Source organism: Gopherus evgoodei, chromosome 1 (genome assembly GCF_007399415.2).
Source record: "Gopherus evgoodei ecotype Sinaloan lineage chromosome 1, rGopEvg1_v1.p, whole genome shotgun sequence".
NCBI classification, from domain to species: domain Eukaryota; kingdom Metazoa; phylum Chordata; order Testudines; family Testudinidae; genus Gopherus; species Gopherus evgoodei.
Genome location: NC_044322.1, coordinates 73839181 through 73867150, shown reverse-complemented (window position 1 = coordinate 73867150; position 27970 = coordinate 73839181). Strand labels below are relative to the sequence as shown.

Sequence of the window (27970 nt, the reverse complement as noted above, 5' to 3'; positions counted from 1 at the left end):
AAAAGAAATTCTAACTAGTCACTAGCCAAAATCTTAGGTCATTTGTGTGGTTGTACTAGTGTGAAGAGGCTAGTTCAAGTAGCCTCTTCATAATCCCCTTGCTTGCCCTGGAGAGGCTTGGCAAGGGACATGAAAGCACTCCTGTCCTTCATTGATAATTTTTCCATCCACTGCACCTCTGAATTAGGTCAGGAATTCTCCCTTTATTTGGATATGTTATAATATAACATAAATAATGTATGACTATGTTATAAATGGTGAAAATTAGAGAAAGGGTATTTAATTGTTTTCAAGAATATTGTTCAACTTATTTAATCAGTGCATTTTTACACAGTATTTTTATCCATTGGAAGCCTACAAATCTGTGAATAGCATTTTAATGCAGTAGAGTTCTGTGAAATTTAGCCAATCTTTGATGTTTTTTTAATCAGCCATTACTTTAAAGTCTAATTGTCTAATTTACAGTTAGGGTATTAAATCCAATACAATAATTAATAAATAAGAAACAATACAGCATTTGTCACATGGGAATAAGATCATGCCTTAGATGTGAGATTTAAAACAAAATGGCTTGCTAACTACTACTTGAGAGAGGCTTTATCTAACAGAATGTTTCCAAGTATTAAATAATACTATGATCATGAATCAGTTTGGAGTCTCTTGAGAGCTTAATAAAGGTATTGTCATTTTTTTTTAGAGTGATGTATTGTGATGTGTTTTTCTCTTATTGTCATTAAAGGCCTAATTGAATAAGTATGTGAATGTATCAGAATCTGGACATGATGACTGGAACTGAATACACATCCTCATGCAAGGGGAGTGAGCATCTCCCAGGGCTGTTCCTGCCCGCTTTAGCAGCTATGCACTTGTGCATTGACTGTTCTGAGCATATAAGATGAGGACTATTGTTGTGGTTTATTATGGTGTGTAGGACTCATTCTATGTTTAGGTTCCCCCAAACATTTTCTGATCCTATTATTTTCTATAAATATCCATTCCTGACAAAGGACAAAGTCACATTATTGTAAGATGACATTTGAATGAAAGTTTAAAGATCTGATGTTTGAGTCTTAAGAAATAGGATATTCCTGATATATATTCTTCCCAGTATCTTAGTTTTATACAAATATGTCCCTAAACAAACCAGCCATAGATGGTGGCAGTTAAGCAATTAATTTCTATAGGTAATGTGTCCTAAATAAACAATTTGTTTCCACTAAATTTTGATGTCTTTGCTCATGTTTAATAGTACCTTACACCAGTGGTTCTCAAACTTGGGCCGCTGCTTGTTTAGGGAAATCCCCTGCTGGGCCGGGGACTGTTTGTTTACCTGCCGCATCTACAGGAAGCGGCAAGGGCTGAGGGATGTGCTGGCTTCTCTTCTGCACCCCCCATTGGCCTGGAGTGGCGAACCACGTCCAGTGGGAGCTGCGATCTGCTGAACCTGTGGATTGAAGTGGGTAAACAAACCAGTCTGGCCTGCCAGGGGCTTTCCCTGCACAAGCAGCGGCTCAAGTTTGAGAACCACTGCCTTACACTGTAAGTTATCCCACTGATATCTAAATTGCTATGGGTGGAGTTCAGATACTGTTTGCTGTGAGTAAAGGTACCACAGTCTGGCCTTTTGGAAGGTATTAAGAGCACCTCTGATCCATGGTACCAATTTTTCTGATAATCTGGCTTTGACACCAAGTGGTGGTTATCTTAACAAAAGTGACTTATTTCTGATACTGACATGATAGGGCCTCAGCAACTAAGACTATAAACCAATTTGTCTATTCTGCTTTTGTACTTCTGTGCTTATGCACTGCTTGAGTTACATTGTGATGCAAAAACAAATTATAATGAGAAGTGTTAGCCCACTTGTCATTTTATATCTCTCCATCTACAGATATTAATAAAATACAGATACTACTTAACATTTTAATAAATAAAAATCTGTGAGTGTTCTTAATGTAATCATTTTAGAGAACTAATGGAAATGCAGTAATTTTACTCACACCTATGTCACTTTTTTGTAGGCTTATTCTCAGTTCTGTCTCTGACTACTTTGCTGCCATGTTTACAAGTGATGTTTGTGAGGCCAAGCAAGAGGAGATCAAAATGGAAGGAATAGACCCTAATGCGCTGTGGGATCTTGTTCAGTTTGCATACACAGGTACTATAATATATTCATTGTGTTTCTCAGAAAGGAGGATATTGCTATTTGTTTCCTATGAATTAACTGGAGATATATCTTATGTATTTTTCTTAATAAGTATTAGTTTAAAAGCCTTCATTTAATACATGTTTGGAATATTAAATGTCATTTTATTTTTTTATCCATCATCATTCTGCACCTTAGACTGTGAACATCAAATCTCCAAAACCTATATAGCAGGAGTTGGCAACCTCTGGCATGCACCGGGCTGGACCAGTTTGTTTACCTGCTGCGTCAGCAGGTTTGGCCAATGGCGGCTCCGGCTGGCAACGGTTCGCCGTCCCAGCCAGTAGAGGGTGGTGGGAAGTGGCACAGGCGAGGGATGTGCTGGCCGTGGCTTCCACCAGCCCCTTTGGCCTGGACAGTGAACCACCGCCAGTGGGAGCCGTGATCGGCCAAACCTGCCGATACGGCAGGTAAACAAACTGTCCCAGCCCACCAGGGTGCTTACCCTGGGTGAGCCACATGCCAGAGGTTGCCAACCCCTGCTATATAGGATCTGGCTTGGTGGGAACTTGGAGTGTCCAGGAAAAGGCATTTTTTAGATAATCAATAAATGACATTCTACTTAATGTGACAGTTGTGATCTAACATGGTATTATCTATCTCTGTTGAGAAAAGCACCATGTATTGGATAATCCTAAAACACAGGTTCTTTAATGGCCTTATGTGGTCAGGACCTATGGCACTTTTTGGAAGTACAGGAGTGTTCTAACATCCTGGTCAAATTCCATTTACTTTATACTTTCTTAAAAATCCTGTTTTAGTTTGAATTGGATACAGTCTTGTTCACTTCCTGCTCTAGCCTTTCAATCTGTTATGTAGTGTTTCTCTATGTTACTGAACAACTGTGCTTTTCTGAACAGCTGCTGTATTTTATTACTGAGTGAAGTCAAATTGTATATCTGTATCTCACGCACAAACCAACATTAAAGAATGCTAAGGTTGCAAAGTCAAGCACTCAACAGACAGGAAATATCAGAATTAAGGTAGTCTGTGCAACTTTAATTTGCTCCTATGAACATGCATACAGCCGTTAATTATGTGATCACATACTGTTTTTTTCCCCACATGTACCAGCCCCACTTCAGTCCACAACATGGACGGTGGTGACTGAATGAGCCGCTATTCAATGTTTTGGGTTTTTTCCTCACTGTTCAATGTGTAGCCCAGGCACTACTTACTGCACTCTGTTTCCAAATCTTTTCAGACTATACAATTATTAATTTCATCATGGGCTTTTATTTCCCCCATTGTCATCATTGTAATATTTGAGTGCTTCACAAATATTAATGAATTATTTCAAAGTACTCATGTAAATTCAAGGGATTATATTATCCCCAATTTACACAAGAGGAGGTGAGACACAGAAGATTATGGTCAAAAGTGTCCACTACTTTTGGGTGTGCAGTATGAGACACGTACGCCCTGATTTTTCAGCATACTTAGCATATATAGCAACTTTTATGTGATGGTTCTCATGGTACCCAGGACTTGAGTCACCTTGTACCCCCTGCCACAAGCATGAGAGAGACTTGCTTGTGCTTAACTGGCTGTCAGCTACTTGACACCTCCACTTCAGCCTGGTAGCCTCGCTCCCAAACAATCTTCTCTGAGCTATGTCAACCTTTACTTTGTCTTGAAGGTTAAAAATTGATGTACCCTACTTTTTAAGCCTCTTTGAAGTGTACCCTGTAGTTCACCCCCTTGTCTACTGAATAGGCGACAGGTGTACAGCTACCCACATTAGCTGCACACCAGCTTGAATGACTCAACTCAGGATCAGCCCCTGTGCCATATCACCACACTGAGATATAGTTATAGGGAAAACAATCGCAGTTTATTACCAAAGATCAAGATTTAAGAGATTATGAGCAGGATGATTGAAACAGAAGGGTTTGCATATAAAACAAAATCATAACATGATCCCTAGACACTAAATTTACAGGCCAACCTCCAGCTAAATCAGTTTCTCACCCTAATGTCTTCTGCAGTGTTTCAACCTAGGGCTAGTTGTGATCCTATTTTCATGAATGTAATCACACGCTCCAGTTACTCCTAGCTGCAGGATAAAGTTGTCTTCCTGGTCCTTCTCTTATATTCTGAAGTTAATTGCAACCCAGTGTGTGCAAACTGAAATTTTCAGAGAGCTTATAACTTAGCAAAATTGTGCATTTTTGTCTCACAACAGCAGAAGGCATATTCAGACAAAAAAGGCAACCCTGCACCACATTTCTAGACCTCACACCAAAGGCTGGGGCTGCTAGACCGCTGGTCAATAAAACTTTGTAATAATATTTTTTGAGATGGGTAAAACATTTTTCCTCTTATATTATTACCTGAAACCACTCAAACATTTTAGCTGAAATGTTTAGCTTTTTAGAAAAATTCAACTGAGGAAAATACATGAGGTTTTTAATGCCAGGCTTGACAAAGCCCTAGCTGGGATGATTTAGTTGGTGTTGGTCCTGCTTTGAGTAGGGTGTTGGACTAGATGACCTCCTGAGGTCCTCTTCCAACCCTAATCTTATATGAGTCTATGATATGGAAAATTGCAGCTGAACAGTGAAAATTTGTCAAAGAAGTAGGACATGTCAGGCAAACATAAATATAACAGGTACTACTATCTCTGACTATAAAACTCATGTATTAGAGATCAGCTAAGAGTGGAAAGGCAGATCCAAACCCTCTCAAACTTTAGCTAAGTTTAGCTCTGGATCTGAACTTTGAGGCTTAGGCACACATCTATACACAGGGTCCATCCTTGGTTCTAAACCCACTCAAACTTTGTGGAAATTTGTATATAAATCAGGATTCTAACTGTACATCTTAGGTCATTCAGAAAATTAGATATTACTATGTTAGATACTGGCAAATGGTCATTCATTGTCTGAGTCAGTTTAACTTCCAAAGTTCCCATGAACTTGATTCTTTAAACTGATATGTTAAGGGCTATTGAGTACAGGAGCTGGGGCAAAGTCTGAAGTGTGAGCTTTTTAGAAGAGACTGCAAAAAGGCCATCAGTATTTTATCAGATTTCCACCATGCTGGTGTCCTTACATCTACATTCATAAACATAAAGAAATTTCTTCTGTGGGATGCCCATGTTAGGTTTCCAGTTTGTAGAGAGGCAGTAATTAAGTTTACTAACTCTATTGTCAGAAATAGACAATGGAATTTCCATAATTATATCTGTATATGTGGTACCAAAAATTACATTAATTTCAGATTTAATTGCTGTTGTCTGAGACCAGATCTTTACTTGAGGGTTACAGTAAATCAAGGATGATTATGGGCTGATAGCAGTTTTTGAAGAAACCTATCAGAACAGAAAAAAGTGAGCTCACCGTCTGTGCTGACAGTATAGCATTGCCACCAGTTTTAAACAGGTGTAAGCAATTATATGCCCTTGTTATATTACTGTAACCTGTCTGCCAGTTTTACAGTGGTTTTAGAGTCTAATGAAATTATTTGATCTTTATCTCTTTATCGCACACTAAAATTGTAAGCAGTGTTAATAGGTGCCTGAAAATCTGTATTTATAAATAAAAGATCAGAGATTGAGATAAATGCATCCCCTTATTAATCACTGGCTGCTCTTTTCAATTAAAGTAATAAACAAAATCATGTTACAACACTTGAAAACTGAACCTCCCCCAAAAGTGAGTGAATGTGTGTTTATCACAGACACCGAGATTGATAGCCACATCTATCCAAAAGGGGGACAGCTATCAGTTACTGCATCCTGTGATTGGTAAAGAGATGCTTTCATCTTAAACATCAAGCCTTTTTGGTGTCTCGACAGATTTTCAGCTCCTAGTAACACTGTTTTTGATAATACCAACTCATTCATGGGAACTGCACTCTCTACGACTCTGACAAGGGCATGGTCCTTTGGGCAGTTAAATCACTGGGGGCTGCTGAGTGCTCAGCACTTTGAAATCAGGAAACTTATTTCTAAAAATAAGAATTTTTCTCATACCTTACACAACATGTCCAGTTACTTCAAACCAACAATTCTCTATCATCTTCTTTTGAGGGTACAAAAAATTCTTTCACAAAAGTCCTTGCTGGGGTGTACTCAAATGAAACTGTTCCTTCTCTCAGTTCATACATATCAGTCTCGCTTTCTACAGCATTGGACAACCAGCAACAATATAAGCAGAATAAAACCTTATTTACTTCCTGCAGTGTCAAAAAAACCTCATGAACTCATTCTAAATCTTGACTCAGTAGATACAGTCAAATGGCTTCTTTAGGAGATTTATTTCAACTTTAGAATTTTTCAGTATTGGTCCCCAATTTTGTACATGGGTTAGTCTCTTTGATCAAATCTAACCTGTTACAATATTGAATAAATGTATAATCAGAGCTCTTTAAGCTTGTGAAGGAGAACAAAGCAAAGCTGTTCTTTATCATCTTTATTATGTGAATTAATCATTGAACTTTTGCATTGTTTTTTTGATTTCCTCATCTATCTATCTATCTGCGTCTAGATCCACAAAAGGGCTTAGCACCTAAAGTGGCAAATTAGATACTGACATCCAACATTAGGCACTGCAGAGATGCCGCAAATCCCAGCTTAATTCCCACTCTAACCCTGTAGGCACTTAAAGTCTGATGTGGAGAAGAAATTTGAATTTGGTCTCCCACCTCTCAAGTGAGTGCCCTAACCATGGGACTATAGAGTCATTCTCACTATTTCCATTCAGGTTTATTTATTTAATTATTGATACATGTTGGAATAGGTTCAACAGGAGACACTGAGAGCACCCTTATCAAAATAGCCTATGGTCAAGTGGTTATGACACTTCTCCTTAGAGGTGGGATATTCCATTTCAAAACCCTACTTCCAACATCCTTGGTGAGTCTCTTAACTACTGGGCTAAAAGATATGAGGTGGGGGGTGATTACAGTACCATTTCTTGCAAAAAAACAAAATGACTTAGGCATCTAACTCCAGGAGAGGGTTCACGGCTCAGAAGCCCAAGGAGAGATAGGCACCTAATTCCATAACAGGGGTGGGACTTAGGCCACATCACTGTCCTCAGCATTTCCTACTGCCAGCAGAGCAACGCTGGTGGAAGTGCATTAGAATGTAGCCCATGGGAACCAGACATTGATCCAGTTGTGCTGCCAGGAAAAGAGGCCACATGTTTTGATTGTTTCCCAGCTGACCCAGTTATACATGCGGCCTCTTTTCCTGGCAGCGCAACTGGATCAATGTCTGGTTCCCATGGGCTACATTCTAATGCATTCCACCAGCGTTGCTCTGCTGGCAGCGAGATGTCTCTTGTTGCTCCATAATTGGCCAATGTCAACTCCTAGCAAATCCTCTATGCCCTCAGCCTCCTCCATTGGCAGGGCACTGCATGGCTCAGCAATTGGTCTGGGATCCCACAGAGGATCCAGACATCCCTCTCCTTCCCTGGCCCAGGAAAAACTGAGCTAAAGGTCCTTCCCTTTATACTTTCTGTCTGCTCCTGTGTTTCTGGTATGGGAGGAAGGGCATGTTTAGCTCTGCCCAGCAGAAGGCATGTAATGGTCGCTCCCTCTCAGGTCCAGTGGAGGCAACTCTGCCTTACTACACCCGGTGTAAAATAGCCTGAATCTGTGACCTTCAGGGATGTTTCAAGGTTTGTTTGTTTGTTGATTTATTGAGCCATTTGAAAATGGAGGGGAAATATAAAAGTGGGGAATTGTTTGAAGATATGGGAATGGGAAACAATAACAGAAAATGTGGAAATGGAGGTGGTGCTTAATGATTTCATTGTTTCAGTTTTCACAAAGAAGGTTGGTAATGACGACATCTAACAGAGGGACTGCCAGTGAAATGAGGTAGGATCACAGGCTAAAATAGGAAAAGAACAAGTTAAAAAATTTCTTAGACAAGTTAGATGTCCTCAAGTCACCAGGGCTGATGAAATGCATCCTATAATACTCAAGGAGCTGACTGGGGAGATATCTGAGCCATTAGTGAATATTTTTGAAAAAGTCATGGGAGATGGAAGAGATTTCAGAAGACTGGAAAAGGGAAAATATAATGCCAATCTATAAAAAGAGGAATAAGAACAACCCAGGGAATTGCAGACCAGTCAGCTTAACTTCTGTACTCAGAAAGATAATGGAGCAAATAATTAAGCAATCAGTTTGCAAACATCTAGAAGATAATAAGGTGATAAGTGACAGTCGGCATGGATTTGTCAGAACAAGTCATGTCAAATCAACCTGATAGTTTTCTGTGAGAGGGGAAGAAGCCTTGTGTATGTGGGGAAGCGGCATATGTGATATATCTTGACTTTAGTAAAACTTTTGAGACTGTTTCATAGGGAAATGCAACCTAGATGGACTTACTATAAGATCGTGCATAACTGGTTGGAAAATTGTTCCCAGAGAGTAGTTATCAGTGGTTCACACTCATTCTGGAAGGGCATAACGAGTGGCATCCCACAGGGATCAGGTTCTGGGTTCTGTTCTCGTCAATATGCTCATCAATGATTTAGATAATGACATAGAGAGTATGCTTATAAAGTTTGCGAACCATTGCAAGATGGGAGGGGTTGCAAGTGTTTTGGAGAATAGGATTATAATTCAAACTGGAGAAACGGTTTGCAGTAAATAGGATGAAATTAAATAGGGACAAATAAGAAGTACTCCACTTAGGAAGGAACAATCAGTTGGCACACATAGAAAATGGGAAATGACTGGCTAGAAAGGAGTACTACAGAAAGAGATCTGGGTGTCATAGTGGACCACAAGCTAAATATGGGGTCAACCGTGTAACACTATTGCAAAAAAAAAAAAAGCAAACAGCATTCTGGAATGTGTTAGCTGGAGTATTCTAAGCAAGTTACGAGAAGTAATTCTTCTGTTCTACTCCACACTGATTAGTGCTAATTGGAATTTTGTGTCTAGTTCTGGGTATCACATTCAGGAAAGATGTGGACAAATTGGAGAAAGTCCAGAGAAGAACAACAAAAATGATTAAAGGGCTAGAAAACATGAGTTATACAGGAAGATTGAAAAAAAATGATTTGTTTAGTCTGGAAAAGAGAAGATTTGGAGAGGACATGTGTCATAAACAGATAGCTAAGGGTTAATGTCTCTTTCACCTGAGCAGCCTGACCAGAGGACAATCAGGAAACGGATTTTTTCAACTTTGGGTGGAGGGAAATTGTGTGTCTGGGGTCTTTGTTTTCTGGCTGCCTGCTTCTCTGAGCTTTGGAGAAGTAGTTCTGTTTTCTAATCTTCTGTTTCTAAGTGTAAGGACAAAGAGATCAGATAGTAAGTTATATGGTTTCTTTTCTTTGGTATTTGCATGAATATAAGTGCTGGAGTGCTTTGATTTGTATTCTTTTGAATAAGGCTGTTTATTCAATATTCTTTTAAGCAATTAGCCCGTATTGTATCACCTTAATACAGAGAGACCATTTGTATTTTTTCTTTCTTTTTTATATAAAGCTTTCTTTTAAGACCTGTTGGAGTTTTCTTTACTTCAGGGAAATTGAGTCTGTACTCACCAGGGAATTGGTGGGAGGAAGAAATCAGGGGAGATCTGGTGTGTTGAAGTGGCTAGCCTGATTTTGCATTCCCTCTGGGGGAATAGGAAAGTCCTTTTGTTCCAGGACCGGGAACGGGAGAGGGGGAGTCACTCTGTTTGGATTCACAGAGCTTGTGTCTGTGTATCTCTCCAGGAGCACCTGGAGGGGGGGGAGGGAAAAAGGATTATTTCCCTCTGTTGTGAGACTCAAGGGATTGGGTCTTAGGGGTCCCCAGGGAGGTTTTTCAGTGGGACCAGAGTGCCCCAAAACACTCTAATTTTTTTGGGTGGTGGCAGCAGTACCAGGTCCAAGCTGGTAGCTAAGCTTGGAGGTTTTCATGCTAACCCCCATATTTTGGACGCTAAGGTCCAGATCTGGAATAAGGTTATAACATGAGTGGCAGCCGGTGGGATAGACAGAATCCAGAAGCCAGTAGAATATTATATTTTCTTTTCCTCTGCTAAGGGCTTTTTAGCAGAGAGAAACAGTTTGGTTTTAAAAGGGAACCAGAGAGAATTTTTTTTCTGCTCTCTCTGGGCAGTTTGTGGCTTGCATGTTAAGCAAGAAGTCGTTAAGGGCTATCACGGTCTTTTGTCACACAATAGCACTCCCATTGAGAGTCATACCAGCACTATATAAATGCAAATAAAGTGGTTTTTCAGGTTTACTTGACATTGAAGATTAGCTAAAGGCACTGTTGCTAGGCAGACTTCAGGAGGCAACAGAGAACCTGCAGTTTGGAAGATAAACACCGGAGGGCATCCCAACACAAGAAAACAGGAATCATGACTTCTAAGGCAAAAATGGAGGCCGAAGTCCAATTCAGAGAAGCTGAACACAGGCGACAACTGGAAATAAAACAAGCAGAGATGGAAATAAGAGACAGAGAAGAGAGGCAGCACACAAAGAAAACTAGAAGAAGAAGAGGTGGCCCACCGCCGAGACATGGAAAAACACCAAAAGAAATGGAAAAAAAAACACCAAAACAGAAATTGGAAAAACAAAAAAGAAAACAACAAAAGTGTATGAAGAGAAGGAACAAACAGAGAAAACATGAACTGGAGTTGGCAAAAGCTGGGCTGCATGTGCCAGCCAACCCTAACAACCCGGCGCCAATTATTGCTCCACAGCACAGGACAATTTCCACCTACAAGGCAGGTGATTGACCACCTTGATTAGGCCTTCTTGGGTACAGCATCCCCGAAGCACAGTACATGGTAGAATTAAGGCCACAACTCAGTGGGCCTTAGCAGAGGTGGCAGCTGAAATGCTAAGCAGCAAATGACTGGACTATAAACTTTTTCAAACCAGGACAGATACAGGATGGGGATAACCCCAGATCATGCCCGTCGGCGTTTCGAACCAAAAGTGGAAACCAGAGGTGTCATTTCCCAAAACGCCTACTACATTGCAAAAACTATGAGGCTGGATAACAGGAAACAACATTCAAACCTTGGAAGAACTGACCTCCTCATACAATGGAGCAGTTCTTGATGGTGTTCCTGAAGACATCACACGGTACATACAAGATGGAAATCCCAAAGATATCGCTGAGGCGGGGGAGATTGGAGCCAAATGGATGGAACTGGCAGAAAGCAAGAAAGCTACTGTCAAGGGGAACGATTACCACAGGGGGCACACAGACCATAAACCCTACAACCGAGGACAGCCAAAGACCCCACATACCACCCAAGTTAAAGCCACAGATACCCTACCCTTCAACCTCACCAGTCCTCCAGTAACTCACCTCGGCCCAGTGACCCCATCAGATGGAAGATGCTTTAAGTGTAATGAACTGGGACATATCAAGGCCAACTGTCCCAAGAACACCATGCGAGTGCAATTCATTACACCACCATCACACCAAAGATCCCCAGGCCCGGATGCCTCTCAATACCCTTGGAGCGAAGGGAAAATTTGAGAGTGGGCGGAAAGAAGGTTACTGCGTGGAGAGACACGGGGGCACAAGTGTCAGCTTCCACCAATCCTTCGTAGACCCCAAATTCATCAACCCAAAGGCCAAAGTTACAATTTACCCCTTCATGTCACAAGCTGTAGACTTGCCTACAGCTCAACTGCCTGTCCAGTACAAAGGCTGGTCAGGATGTGGACTTTTGCAGTCTATGACAATTATCCTATCCCCATGCTACTAGGGGAAGACTTGGCCAACCAGGTGAGGCGGGCCAAGAGAGTGGGAATGGTTACATGTAGCCAAACCAGGCAAGCTTCCAGACCCATTCCTGTTCCTGAGCCGTCCACAGACGCCCCGTCTGTGTTACCAGAGACCCAGACAGAGGTAGTGGACCCGGATTCCATGCCTACCACTGAAACAGCCACAGCATCTCCAGTCCCAGGCCCGGAACTGGAACAGCAACCAGCACCAGCAAGTGCAACCACATCTTCAAACTCAACGCCAGAGGGTGCCAGCGAGCCAGAACTGGCAGAAGCAACAGACAGCCATACCCAAAAGGCTCAGCCAGAGCTGAAATACCCTCAGGTGCACCAGCGTGAGAGCGGTTCACCAGCAACGGAAACAACCCCATCACCTACATCGCTTCCAGAGGGACCAAGCCCAAGTCCACAGTCTGAGGAAGAACTGGTGACCCCAGCATCAAGGGAACAGTTCCAGGCTGAGCAGGAAGCAGATGACAGCCTTCAGAAAGCTTGGGCGGCGGCACGGAGCACCCCACCGCCTCTCAGCTCTTCTAATCGATCCCGGTTTGTTATAGACCAAGGACTTTTATACAAGGAACTTCTTTCTGGTGGACACCGGGAAGAATGGCAGCCGCAAAAACAGTTGGTGGTTCCAACTAAGTACAGGGGGAAGCTCTTAAGCTTAGCCCATGATCATCCCAGTGGCCATGCTGGGGTGAACAGAACCAAGGACCGGTTGGGGAAGTCCTTCCACTGGGAGGGATGGGCAAGGATGTTGCCAAGTATGTCCGGTCTTGTGAGGTATGCCAAAGAGTGGGAAAGCCTCAGACCAGGTCAAGGACCTCTCTCCAGCCACTCCCCATAATTGAGGTCCCATTTCAGCGAGTAGCTGTGGAATATTCTGGGCCCTTTCCCAAAAAAAGCGCCCAGAGGAAAACAGTACGTACTGACTTTAGTGGACTTTGCTACACGTGGCCAGAAGCAGTAGCTCTAGGCAACACCAGGGCTAACACTGTGTGCCTGGCCCTAACAGGACTATCTTTGCCAGGGTAGGTTGGCCCTCTGACATCCTTACAGATTCAGGGTCTAATTTCCTGGCAGTAACCATGGAAAAACTGTGGGAAACTCATGGGGTGAATCACTTGGTTGCCACCCCGTACCACCATCAAACCAATGGCCTGGTGAAAAGGTTCAATGGAACTTTGGGGGCCATGATACGAAAATTCATCAACGAATTCTCCAATAATTGGGACCTAGTGTTGCAGCAGTTGCTGTTTGCCTACAGGGCTGTACCACATCCCAGTTTAGGGTTTTCACCATTTGAACTTGTGTATGGTCACGAGGTTAAGGGGCCATTACAGTTGGTGAAGCAGCAATGGGAGGGGTTTACGCCTTCTCCAGGAACTAACATTCTGGACTTTGTAAGCAACCTACAAAGCACCCTCCAACACTCTTTAGCCCTTGCTAGAGAGAACCTAAAGGATGCTAAGAAAGAGCAAAAGGCCTGGTATGACAGACATGCCAGAGAACGTTCTTTCAGGGTAGGAGACCAGGTTATGGTCTTGAAGGCGCAACTGGCCCATAAGATGGAAGCATCATGGGAAGGGCCATTCACGGTCCAAGAGCGCCTGGTAAATGTAAACTACCTCATAGCATTTCCCAATTCCTCACTAAAGCCTAAAGTGTACCATGTTAATTCTCTCAAGCCTTTCTATTCCAGAGATTTACAGGTTTGTCAGTTTACAGTCCAGGGAGATGATGCTGAGTGGCCTGACGGTGTCTACTAAGACGGGAAAAAAGACGGTGGCGTGGAAGAGGTGAACCTCTCAACCACCCTGGAACGTCTGCAGCAGCAACAAATTAAGGAGCTGTGCACTAGCTTCGCCCCATTGTTCTCAGCCACCCCAGGACGGACTGAACGGGCATACCACTCCATTGATACAGGTAATGCTCACCCAATCAGAGCCCCACCCTACCGGGTGTCTCCTCATGCCCAAGCTGCTATAGAACGGGAGATCCAGAACATGCTACAGATGGGTATAATCCGCTCATCTACCAGTGCATGGGCATCTCCAGTGGTTCTGGTACCCAAACCAGATGGGGAAATACGCTTTTGCGTGGACTACCGTAAGCTAAATGCGGTAACTCGTCCGGACAACTATCCGATGCCACGCACCGATGAGCTATTGGAAAAGTTGGGACGTGCCCAGTTCATCTCTACAATAGACTTAACCAAGGGGTACTGGCAAGTACCGCTAGATGAACCTGCCAAGGAGAGGTCAGCATTCGTAACCCATGCGGGGGTGTATGAATTCAATGTCCTTCCTTTCGGCCTTAGAAATGCACCCGCCACCTTCCAGAGGCTGGTAGATGGTCTACTAGCTGGACTGGGAGAATTTGCAGTTGCCTACCTCGATGATGTGGCCATTTTTTCAGACTCCTGGCCCGAACACCTACTACACCTGGAAAAGGTCTTTGAGCGCATCAGGCAGGCAGGACTAACTGTTAAGGCCAAAAAGTGTCAAATAGGCCAAAGCAGAGTGACTTACCTGGGGCACCAGGTGGGTCGAGGAACCATAAACCCCCTACAGGCCAAAGTGGATGCTATCCAAAAGTGGCCTGTCCCAAGGTCAAAGAAACAGGTCCAATCCTTCTTAGGCTTGGCCGGATACTACCGGCGATTTGTACCACACTACAGCCAAATCGCTGCCCCGTTGACCGACCTGACCAAAAAGTCCCAGCCAAATGCCGTTAAGTGGACTGATGAGTGTCAAAAGGCCTTTACCCAGCTTAAGGCGATGCTCATGTCTGACCCTGTGCTCAGGGCCCCGGACTTTGACAAGCCATTCCTAGTAACCACAGATGCATCTGAGCGTGGTATAGGAGCAGTGCTCATGCAGGAAGCAACAGATCACAACTTCCATCCTGTCGTGTTTCTCAGCAAGAAACTGTCTGAGAGGGAAAGTCACTGGTCAGTCAGTGAAAAGGAATGCTATGCCATTGTGTACGCCCTGGAAAATCTACGCCCATATGTTTGGGGACGGCGGTTCAAACTACAAACTGACCATGCTGCACTAAAGTGGCTTCATACTGCCAAGGGGAACAACAAGAAACTTCAACATTTTGATTTTCAAATTCAACACATCACAGGAGCTTCTAACAAAGTAGCTGATGCACTCTCCCGTCAGAGTTTCCCAGAATTCAGTAGTTAAAAGTGTTCTTAAAATGTAGAAGTCTGTTAGTTATATACTTAGGGGTATATGTAAAGGTGCATGTGTTGTATTAATCTGTTTATTTTCAAGTTCTAGAAGGAAATCGCCGCCAGTGAGCTTCCCCACTGTCTGCAATTTGGGGGGCGTGTCATAAACAGATAGCTAAGGGTTAATGTCTCTTTCACCTGGAGCACCTGACCAGAGGACCAATCAGGAAACCGGATTTTTTCAACTTTGGGTGGAGGGAATTGTGTGTCTGGGGTCTTTGTTTTCTGGCTGCCTGCTTTCTCTGAGCTTTGGAGAAGTAGTTCTGTTTTCTAATCTTCTGTTTCTAAGTGTAAGGACAAAGAGATCAGATAGTAAGTTATATGGTTTCTTTTCTTTGGTATTTGCATGAATATAAGTGCTGGAGTGCTTTGATTTGTATTCTTTTTGAATAAGGCTGTTTATTCAATATTCTTCTAAGCAATTAGCCCTGTATTGTATCACCTTAATACAGAGAGACCATTTGTATTTTTTCTTTCTTTTTATATAAAGCTTTCTTTTAAGACCTGTTGGAGTTTTTCTTTACTTCAGGGAAATTGAGTCTGTACTCACCAGGGAATTGGTGGGAGGAAGAAATCAGGGGAGATCTGTGTGTGTTGAAGTGGCTAGCCTGATTTTGCATTCCCTCTGGGGGAATAGGAAAGTCCTTTTGTTCCAGGACCGGGAAGGGAGAGGGGGAGTCACTCTGTTTGGATTCACAGAGCTTGTGTCTGTGTATCTCTCCAGGAGCACCTGGAGGGGGGGGGGGAGGGAAAAAGGATTATTTCCCTCTGTTGTGAGACTCAAGGGATTTGGGTCTTGGGGTCCCCAGGGAAGGTTTTCAGTGGGACCAGAGTGCCCCAAAACACTCTAATTTTTTGGGTGGTGGCAGCAAGTACCAGGTCCAAGCTGGTAACTAAGCTTGGAGGTTTTCATGCTAACCCCCATATTTTGGACGCTAAGGTCCAGATCTGGGAATAAGGTTATAACAACATGATAACAGTTTTCAAGTACATAAAAGATTGTTACAAGGAGGAGGGAGAAAAAATGTTCTTCTTAACCTCTGAGGATAGGACAAGAAGCACTGTGCTTAAATTGCATCAAGGAAGGTTTAGGTTGGACATTAGGAAAATCTTCCTAACTGTTAGGGTGTTTGAGCACTGGAATAAATTGCCTAAGGAGGTTATGGAATCTCCAACATTGGATATTTTTAAGAGAAGGTTAGATAAACACCTGTCAGGGATGGTCAAGATAGTACTTAGTCTTCCCATGAGTGAGGGGGACTGGACTTGATGACCTTTTGAGCTCCTTTCCAGTCCTATGATTCTATGATTGGAGCCTGGTTTGCAGGAGATAGATTATACTGAATTGCATTACTGAGCTTTTAATGTATAATTTGTCATGTTATACCGATGGTTTCTAAAGCATATTAATAGGTACCCTTTTTAGTATTTTTAAAAATTTTAATAAAGGAAACTTTCTAGAGTCAAGTTGGAATCCAGGAACATAAAATTTCATTCTTTGACTTGTTAATATATTTAACCCCTAACCAAAATGCTGTACCTCAGATTCAGGATCTACTTTGTATTTTCTGGAAGCTATCCCATCTTCCTTAACTTAAATGAATCTGTGGCCACTTCATTGTAGTATTTGCAAACCAGATCCTACCAAAAGATTTTAAGCTATATTAGGCACCTACCAAATTTAAATACCTAGAGGTAAAAATACCAAAATTACCTGAAAGACACGTCAGAAAAAGTGTCAGGTTCTCCTATTCGAGGAAGGACTGCTAGGAACAGATGGCGTTCACCTTTTGAAGAGGGGAAAGGCCTTATTTGCACACAGACTGGCTAACCTAGTAAGGAAGGCTTTAAACTAGGTTCGATGGGGACAGGTGAGCAAACCCCACAGGTAAGTGGGGAACAAGACCTGGGAGATGGGTTGGAAACAGGAGGGAGCACGGGCTATAATGGCAGAGAGAAAGGAGGGTCAGGGCAAAGCTGGGAGGCAAGATCAAACCAGTATCTTAGATGCCTATATACAAATGCAAGAAGTATGGGTAATAAGCAGGAAGAACTGGAAGTGCTAATAACTAAATACAGCTATGACATTATTGGCATTACTGAAACTTGGTGGGATAATACACACGACTGGAATGTTGGTGTGGATGGGTATAGTTTGCTCAGGAAGGATAGACAGGGGAAAAAGGGAGGAGGTGTTGCCTTATATATTAAAAATGTACACACTTGGACTGAGGTGGAGATGGACATAGGAGACGGAAGGGTGGAGAGTCTCTGGGTTAGGCTAAAAGGGGTAAAAAACACGGGTAATGTCGTGCTGGGAGTCTACTACAGGCCACCTGAAGAGGTGGATGAGGCTTTTTTCAAACAACTAACAAAATCATCCAAAGCCCAAGATTTGGTGGTGATGGGGGACTTCAACTATCCAGATATATGTTGGGAAAATAACACTGCAGGGCACAGACTATCTAATAAGTTCCTGGACTGCATTGCAGACAACTTTTTATTTCAGAAAGTTGAAAAAGCTACTAGGGGGGAAGCTGTTCTAGACTTGATTTTAACCAATAGGGAGGAACTTGTTGAGAATTTGAAAGTAGAAGGAAGCTTGGGTGAAAGTGATCATGAAATCATAGAGTTTGCAATTCTAAGGAAGGGTAGAAGGGAGTACAGCAGAATAGAGACAATGGATTTCAGGAAGGCTGATTTTGGTAAGCTCAGAGAGCTGATAGGTAAGGTCCCATGGGAATTAAGACTGAGGGGAAAAACAAATGAAGAAAGTTGGCAGTTTTTCAAAGGGACACTATTAAGGGCCCAAAAGCAAGCTATTCCGATGGTTAGGAAAGATAGAAAATTTGGCAATAGACCACCTTGGCTTAACCACGAGATCTTGCGTGACCTACAAAATAAAAAGGTGTCATATAAAAAATGGAAACTAGGTCAGATTACAAAGGATGAATATAGGCAAATAATACAGGAATGCAGAGGCAAGATTAGAAAAGCAAAGGCACAAAATGAACTCAAACTAGCTATGAGAATAAAGGGAAACAAGAAGACTTTTTATCAATACATTAGAAGCAAGAGGAAGACCAAGGACAGGGTAGGCCCACTGCTCAATGAGGAGGGGGAAACAGTAACAGGAGACTTGGAAATGGCAGAGATGCTTAATGACTTCTTTGTTTCAGTCTTCACTGAGAAGTCTGAAGGAATGTCTAGTATAGTGAATGCTTACGGGAAGAGGGTAGGTTTAGAAGAGAAAATAAAAAAAGAGCAAGTAAAAAATCACTTAGAAAAGTTAGATGCCTGCAAGTCACCAGGGCCTGATGAAATGCATCCTAGAATTCTCAAGGAGTTAATAGAAGAGGTATCTGAGCCTCTAGCTATTATCTTTGGGAAATCATGGGAGACGGGGGAGATTCCAGAAGACTGGAAGGGGGCAAATATAGTGCCCATCTATAAAAAGGGAAATAAAAACAACCCAGGAAACTACAGACCAGTTAGTTTAACTTCTGTGCCAGGGAAGATAATGGAGCAGGTAATCAAAGAAATTATCTGCAAACACTTGGAAGGTGGTAAGGTGATAGGGAATAGCCAGCATGGATTTGTAAAGAACAAATCATGTCAAACTAATCTGATTGCATTCTTTGATAGGATAACAAGCCTTGTGGATAAGGGAGAAGCGGTGGATGTGATATACCTAGACTTTAGTAAGGCATTTGATACGGTCTCGCATGATATTCTTATAGATAAACTAGGAAAGTACAATTTAGATGGGGCTACTATAAGGTGGGTGCATAACTGGCTGGATAACCTTACTTAGAGAGTAGTTGTTAATGGCTCCCAATCCTGCTGGAAAGGTATAACAAGTGGGGTTCCGCAGGGGTCTGTTTTGGGACCGGTTCTGTTCAATATCTTCATCAACGATTTAGATGTTGGCATAGAAAGTACGCTTATTAAGTTTGCGGACGATACCAAACTGGGAGGGATTGCAACTGCTTTGGAGGACAGGGTCAAAATTCAAAATGATCTGGACAAATTGGAGAAATGGTCTGAGGTAAACAGGATGAAGTTCAATAAAGATAAATGCAAAGTGCTCCACCTAGGAAAGAAAAATCAGTTTCACACATACAGAATGGGAAGAGACTGTCTAGGAAGGAGTATGGCAGAAAGAGATCTAGAGGTCATAGTAGACCACAAGCTTAATATGAGTCAACAGTGTGATACTGTTGCAAAAAAAGCAAACGTGATTCTGGGATGCATTAACAGGTGTGTTGTAAACAAGACACGAGAAGTCATTCTTCCACTTTACTCTGCGCTGGTTAGGCCTCAGCTGGAATATTGTGTCCAGTTCTGGGCACCACATTTCAAGAAAGATGTGGAGAAATTGGAGAGGGTCCAGAGAAGAGCAACAAGAATGATTAAAGGTCTTGAGAACATGACCTATGAAGGAAGGCTGAAGGAATTGGGTTTGTTTAGTTTGGAAAAGAGAAGATTGAGAGGGGACATGATAGCAGTTTTCAGGTATCTAAAAGGGTGTCATCAGGAGGAGGGAGAAAACTTGTTCAACTTAGCCTCCAATGATAGAACAAGAAGCAATGGGCTTAAACTGCAGCAAGGGAGATTTAGGTTGGACATTAGGAAAAAGTTCCTAACTGTCAGGGTAGTTAAACACTGGAATATATTGCTTAGGAAGTTGTGGAATCTCCATCTCTGGAGATATTTAAGAGTAGGTTAGATAAATGTCTATTAGGGATGGTCTAGACAGTATTTGGTCCTGCCATGAGGGCAGGGGACTGGACTCGATGACCTCTCGAGGTCCCTTCCAGTTCTAGAGTCTATGAGTCTATTTTCATTATGGGTCCATGTTCATTTAACTAAAATGAACATATTATCACTTCTCTTTTACACATCCTCCAAGTAATCCGCATTTTTACTTTGTGCACTGTGTGATGTTCAGTAAGTCACTCGACCTCTTTGAGCTTAATCCTTCCAGGTGCTCTGCATGCTCAACTGCCTTTGACTCATAGGAAGCACATAGCATCTCACAGCATCAAGTTCTTTGTTTCTCCCCCCATTTTCTAAAATAGGGATAATGCTTATTTCCTCAAATGCTTAAAACTCCAAATGACATTGTAGACAACTTTCAGTATGTAAGTAATGAAGAACTGAGGCTAAATAACTCCAGTTCTTCAAGCCAACATTTGCATAACTTTTAGACTACTCATGTGAACAAAGTTATACATGTGTTTAAATATATATTTTTTTCTTTAATGTATTGTTTTATTTTAAATAACTGTAGTGCTGGTTTATAATAAAAAAGTCATCATTAAATTATCTTTTTTGTGAATCTCCTGTATAGACAGATACTAGGATCATGAGATACTGTGAAAATGTACCATGTTCACTGATGTATAAGTAAATAGAGTTCTAAAAAAATTGCAAGGTAGAATTACAAGATTACCAGCAGAGCATCAAGTTCTGTACAGAACTGATAAGGGCATGGCTTAAATAAAGGAAGCTGTCCAGCTAGTAGTGCTAGGAAGATGGGTAGGAAACTAAACTGCCGAACTACAAACCTTTAATTATAGTGAAGTGTGTTAATATTGCTGTGAACAAGCAATGTCTGGAGCAAAATTAATTAAAATCTTAGTATGTAATATATATTCTTAAAATAGAACTTGTTCAGTGCAGAAAGCATGAAAAATATGTACAGATATAAGCTATAATGTTTTTATTGAGTAATTTTTTCACCAACAACCATTTGTAATGGAATAAATTATATAAATTTTGTAAGAAATTCTCTTTTATAATGGAATCATCACACATTATTTTATTATCTAAAATAAGTAGAGTTTTCATTACAAAGTAAACTAAATTATAGTTTCATTAGAACTGCAAGTTTAATTCAAATTATATGTATTATGCAAATGCATTAGTAAAGTATTGCTGTAATTTACAGGTTTTTTTTCTCTAGAATACCAATTACTCAGTCTTCAAATCAGTAGATTTATATTATATTGCTTGCAATTTTTAATCTATGTGTTTTACTGTATTACTTATGGGGAAAAAAATCATACGTAGTGGGAAAACATGGCTCCTAAAAGCATCATAATGTTTAAATTGTTATAAGATAATACTTGTCACTAAGGAAAATACCAGAAATATTTTGATTGTATTTAAAAGGAAATCTTAGATGTATTATATGGAAATAATCTGCATGTTACATGTGTATTGTTACATAATAATTTCTGTTATCTTTATAAATGAGTATTTGTTAGCATTTTTGTGAAAGGTATAGGAGCACAGTGACTTTTCAGAATATTGCAAGACAATCTCCAAAAGTCAGAATGCATTGAACACCATGGAATAAAAAGTTAAATTGATTTCCCTATAATATAAAGCAGTTTGTATTTGCTCTAATCCTACATCTGCTGTTTCTGTAACTGATACGAAAACACAGTCTGGCCACCTGCACTTCCTTAGATACATCCTTTACTCCATTTACCTGTGGCTTTATTGTCTTTATTTCACAGACAACTGCCTGTAAGCAGCATTGTGGATTTTTTATAGCTGGCCATCTATCTCTAAATAAAAAGATGACATTGCCATAATAATTTGTCTATCTAGAATCATTGTGAACACCTACAAGTATGGTTTAAAATGTTCTTGCCAAATTGTGCATTTATCTAATTTCTATAGTATGTCAATCCCAATGTTCAAAAAGGTTTGTGTTTAAAGTAATCTAATCTCACAGTGAATGTTGTGTTGGACCAATAGGAAACACAAACATTCAATGAGTTCATGTCCTTTCATGCAGGTTTGCTGTAGTTCAGTGGTTCATTGAAACTGCAATGGACTAGATTTAATCTCTGATGTAACAGAACTCTGATCTAAGGAAAACAAGCTTCCCCTTTTATACCTGGGCTGAATTTTTTATTTGAGCCAAATTATAGAATTAAGTGATAGATGCCAATAACTGGGGGAATCTCAGAGTGAATATCTATTTGCAGTAGGTACAAGAAATGAGACCTCATTTTTCAAGCGACAGGAGAACTCTGATCTATGGGGATTTTTTTTCTTTGTAAGGCCAAGATCCTGCATCCAACTCATTGACTTCTTATGTTACATTGTGTATCACACAGTGGTTTTAGTGGGCCTCTTCTTGGATTTAGGAGTTGACACTAGTAGATAAACAAAATTAGTTTGTACAAAGCTCCTAGGGCAAAGAACACACTCCAATCAAACCACTTCTGGTTCAGCAAAAACAACGAGGAGTCCTTGTGGCAACTTAGAGACTAACAAATTTATTTGGGCTTAAGCTTTCATAAATTTGTTAGTCTCTAAGGTGCCACAAGGACTCTTCGTTGTTTTTGCTGATACAGACTAATACAGCTACCACTCTGAAACTTCTGGTTCGGTTATCCAGTTAAAATTAATGATGATTTACAATCCTCTTGCAGGTCAATTTGAGCAGTGTGCAGAATGCTATCTTTAGCCTCATTTTCTGTAGTATTGGCCCTTTCTTGACCTTACAACTAAGTTTTTCTTCATTTTCAGTAATGCTGAAACATTTTAGATGCGAGCGGAGATAGATATAGGATCTGTTGAAGCCTATAAGAATTGTCTTTGGATTCAGTTGGAACATAAAAATTGCCGTACTAGATCAGACCCAAGATTTCACACTCTGGGATTTAGGTGTCCAGTCCTGGAATCCAGGGACAGGCCACATGTTAGAACTGGGGTCAGAATCTGTGGACAAATCAAATCAGGATCATAGTCAGAGTCAGTTAGCAGGCCAAAGGTTGAAGATGGATTGAAGTCAGTTCAAGGCTCTGGGCATCAGGAGGTGGGTGCAGGGCTGGAACTGGTCAGGATGGGGCATGGACAAGGCTAAGAGGGCTGGAAGAAGGTCCAGGCAAGGCTTGGAGCAGGAACAGGAACCAGACCAAAAGCAGGCTGATCTGTCACAATGTGAGGTAGCAGGAGGACTCATGGCCAAGTAGTGCTGTTGCACAGATTAACTTGCAGCTCTGGCAGGGTCAGTAAAATATCTGTGCGTGGAGGTCATCTGACCCAGTCCCTGCCCATGGATAGGCTGCTGCAGCATGTCTGAAGGCTGAGGCATTGCAGGCTCTGCTTACAGGCTGAGTCACTGCAGCTGAGTTGCTGCTGCATGCCTGAGTGATGAGTCATTGCAGGCTCTGTTGGAGCTGTGAAGAAGCTGAGCAAAGAGCCCTGATCTGGCTATGGGTTTGCCTAACACATGTTCTATCTAGTTCAGTATCCTGTCTCTGACAATAGTCAGGAGAGGGGAAGGATAGTGCTAATCCATTGTATGAAGGGGTTCAGGGATACCAAAACAAGTGATGATCCTGATATATTTTTTTAAAAATCTGTAATCTGTTTGTAAACTCCTTAATGGTAAATATAATATATAAATTTATAATGAAGGGGAACATATATGGTTCAAATTTAACTCTGGCTAAATTAGCAAGAACAACTTTGGATTTCAATAGGAGTTTCATGTCTTAAACAGGAATTAATTTGGTCCTTTGAATGTAGTAGCCTTCTTACTGCAACATTACTGTATTTTATAACTAATTCTTTAGAATGCTTTGTACAATGAGATCCCCCTGGAAAGTAAGTAGAAATGTTATTTAAATGAAAGAATCTTGTTTAGTTACAAAGGCTGTGCTAAGAAATAGGGGGCTCTAGTTGACTTTGGGGTTTACTCATATCAAACCAGCATTCAATTGATAAATTAGAAAAAAAATTTAGGAATTGAATGTGAATGTATTTAGGTGACAATGGGAAACAAATATTATATAGCTTAATGATTTACAGTAACTTATTCTTCTAATTTTCCTTCTGTATTCACTAGAATAAGATGCAGATGCAGCCATGTCTTATTCATTACAGAGAATATGTGAACCTGTTTTATCCAGTAATCATAGAATTATACAAATGTAGAGCTGGAAAGGACTTTGAATGTCTATACTAATGTTCCCCTTGGAAGTAGGAAGAGTAGATTGCCTTAAGAAAGATGCTTGACTACAAAAGTCCATGAACTGATGAACTGAAATGCCCTGCACAGAATTGTATCCTAGTGTTTCTTGAATAGTTTTGATAAAGGGAACCGTGTTCCTTTCAATTTTCTTCAAGTCTTGCATTCTCTTACACTATCAATGCCACTAAGCATACACATCTGTGCATATATAGGACAGAGAGTGCTGATTCCCCCCCACACACACACACTGATGGTGAATGAATAAATAGCTTTCTAAAACAACGAGTGATTAATTTAATTCTTTTTCCCAAAAATACAGCTGATTGTTCCACCCATCTGTGTGGGATATTGACTATACTAGTTTTCGTTCAATTAATTAATTAACTGGGATTTTTTTTTTACATTAATAAAAAGGATCCCTATCCAAAATATCTAGATGCCTCTGACAGCACTTACAAGAATGGAAAAAAATTAAACAGAAGCTTAACTCTGACTTACAAAAGATATTAAGCCCCCTATAAAACCTAAAGCGCAGAATTCCTTCCTTTCCACACAAATTGAATATCCAGCAAAACCCACCATCCGCAACAAGAACAGGATGACCAGAGAGGGGAATTTGATCCAGAACTGAGGCACCTCTGAACTGCATATATACTACTACCATCATCTTTTTTTAACACAAGAGGTATCCAGATGATCACAGCTGCAGCATGGTGGCACGTAGGGAGTTGCAAGCTCTCCTGTAGAAAGGTCTCAAGATATCTATAGCATTATAGGTTAAAACTAACTCTTTAAAATTGAAGACAGTTGGCAGTTTTTCAGAGAGACATTATTACGGGCACAAAAACAAACTATCTCACTGGGTAGGAAACATAGGAAGTATGGCAAGAGACCACCTTGGCTTAACCAGGAGATCTTCAATGAGCTAAAATTAAAAAAAAATAAAAGAGGTCTACAAAAAGTGGAAACTTGGTCAACCTACAAAGGATGAATATAAACAAATAACACAAGTATGTAAGGAGAAAGGTGTGTTGTGAGCAAGACATGAGAAGTCATTCTTCTGCTCTACTCTGCACTGGTTAGGCCTCAACTGGAATATTGTGTCCACTTCTGGGCACCGCATTTCAAGAAAGATGTAGAGAAATTGGAGAGGGTCCAGAGAAGAGCAACAAGAATGATTAAAGGTCTAGAGAACATGACCTATGAAGGAAGGCTGAGAGGGGACATGATAGCAGTTTTCAGGGTGTCTAAAAGGGTGTCATAAGGAGGAGGGAGAAAACTTGTTCATTTTAGCCTCTAAGGATAGAACAAGAGGCAATGGGATGTATTAGCAGGAATATTGTAAGCAAGACACGAGAAGAATTCTTCTACTCTACTGTGCAGTGAGTAGGCCTCAAATGGAGTATTGTGTCCATTTCTGGGTGCCACATTTCAAGAAAGAAGTGGAGAAATTGGAGAAAGTCCAAGGAAGACAGCAAAAATGATTAAAGGTCTAGAAAACATGACCTATGCGGGAAGATTGAAAAAATTGGATTTGTTTAGTCTGGAGAAGAGAAGACTGAGAGGGGACTCGATAACAGTTTTCAATTACATAAAAGGTTGTTACAAGGAGGAGGGAGAAAAAATGTTGTTTTTAACCTATGAGGATAGGACAGAAGCACTGTGCTTAAATTGCAGTAAGGGCGGTTTAGGTTGGACATTAGGAAAAATGTCCTAACTGTCAAAGTGGTTAAGCACTGGAATAAATTGCCTAGAGAGGTTGTGAAATCTCCATCATTGAGGATTTTTTAAGAGCAAGTTGGATAAACACCTGTCTCGGATGGTCTAGATCAGGGGTAGGCAACCTATGGCACATGAGCTGATTTTCAGTGGCACTCACACTGCCCAGGTCCTGGCCACTGGTCAGGGGAGCTCTGCATTTTAATTTAATTTTAAAAGAAGCTTCTGAAACATTTTAAAAACATTATTTATTTTACATACAACAATAGTTTAGTTATTTATTATAGACTTAGAGAAAGAGAGCTTCTAAAAATGTTAAAATGTATTACTGGCACACAAAACCTTAAATTAGAGTGAATAAATGAAGACTCGGCACACTGCTTCTGAAAGTTTGCTGAACCCTGGTCTGGATAATACTTAGTCCTGCCTTGAGTGCAGGAGACTGGACTAGATGATCTCTCAAGATCCCTTCCGGTTCTATGATTCTATGAAAATCAATCAGAAGCAAACAGACAGACAGTGCAGATCATGGATCACGTGTTGCCACAATGAAGCACAGTCCAATAAGCAAATTATTGCATTCTACACTGACTAAAGTTTCTAGATTGATGTAAAGTATAGCCTTATGTAAAGCACATTTCCTCATGGCCAGGAGTTGACAAAGGCATGGAATATGATAACAAAGACAGCATTCAAAAGAAACAGTTATAATACTAGCCAACTGGTGTTGGGGATCTAACACACTCCCCAGAATGTGCCCCTGAGTAATGCATGGTGGGCAAAAATCTTATATGGGCATCATAACACATTTTTTATTTGTTTAACAGTTTTGAATAGGAGCGGAAGGAAATGACCAATCGAGTACAGTTTGAAAAAGTAGTTTCCTAGTATGAAAAACGTAAATTCAAAGCTTATGTTGAAATGACTACAGGAAATGATATGTATAAAATTGGAGAAGGGAGTAATTGTGGATGAACACCATTTTCTGTTTAATCTGAAAATCAAAGACTTACTAGAAGTCCTGTATTACCTCTCAATTGCATCAACAGCTCACCATAACAGAATTTCTTGAAAAATTATAATATAATTGGTTACATTATAGTGAAACTGAAGATTTAAAACATAAAGCGTCAAGAGCTGCAATCCTTGCATACCCAAATGAAAGGGGATTTATTCTATTTCTGATCTTGCAATCGACTCCACATAGGTGGACTCATATGTAAGTCAATGGGGCTCCACAAGAGTTCCCCTATTCCCTGAGAGGTATTTTCAGGATCATGGCCTAAAAAGGTAAGAATATGAGAAGAAAATATGTTAAAACCAATGACAGTTATCAGAGAACAGGGCTAACAAAGGAAAGAAGGGTCTAGGGAATATTTATTCCTTAGTCCTCAAGCCTTGCATAACAAGGTAATACAAATTATATCAATATTCATTATAGGGATGCATCCTACAGACTGACATTTTATTTCTCCAAATCAATGAGCATAAAATTTGACACAAATTGAACTATAATTTAGAGTAGTAATTAAAATCCGTTAAATTTTCTATTGATTGTTTCCTATACATTTTTTATTCATTTTAATTAATGTAATACAAAATGAGATTCTGAACCTCTTGACCAGACTACAGCTCTTGGTCAGGTGCCTTATTGCATTTTGTAAAGCTGGTGGGAGAAAAAAGGAAGCAGTAACTAAAAATGAATAGCCCCATTAAGAAATTTTGATTGAGTGCTTCGATCGTCTCATTTTCAGCATCAAATTATCAAAGAATGCAGATTTTTTTTGTGTTAAAAGTTTGTATTTACTGAGCTTCTTTACAGCTTTTCCTCTTTGACCATCCTGAAGCATTTGACATTGGGCAATTTTTTAAATACAACTAGGATCCTAACTACCATTTTAAAAAGTGACTTAGTCAATTAGAGTTAATTTTACAAAAGTACTTGGGGACCTAGTCAGATGTTGAAAAGTTCCTAAGCAGTGCCTAACTCCTGTTGAAGGTAACACTTTATAAAAACAAAGCCATAGAGGGTTACATCACTTCCCATAATCAGATTTGTGCACAAAAAGCAAATTGAAGTCCATTTTTAAAAGGAA

The 27970-nt window shown here is 40.6% G+C and overlaps 1 protein-coding gene across 1 annotated transcript in view; it reads left to right on the top strand.

Moving 5' to 3' along the window:
- Positions 1 to 27970, top strand: part of KLHL1 (kelch like family member 1) — a 480042-nt gene that overhangs the window by 169967 nt on the left and 282105 nt on the right. Inside the window, 1 exon segment of the mRNA XM_030566357.1 lies at positions 2022 to 2177. Coding sequence (XP_030422217.1) covers positions 2022 to 2177 — 156 coding nt within the window.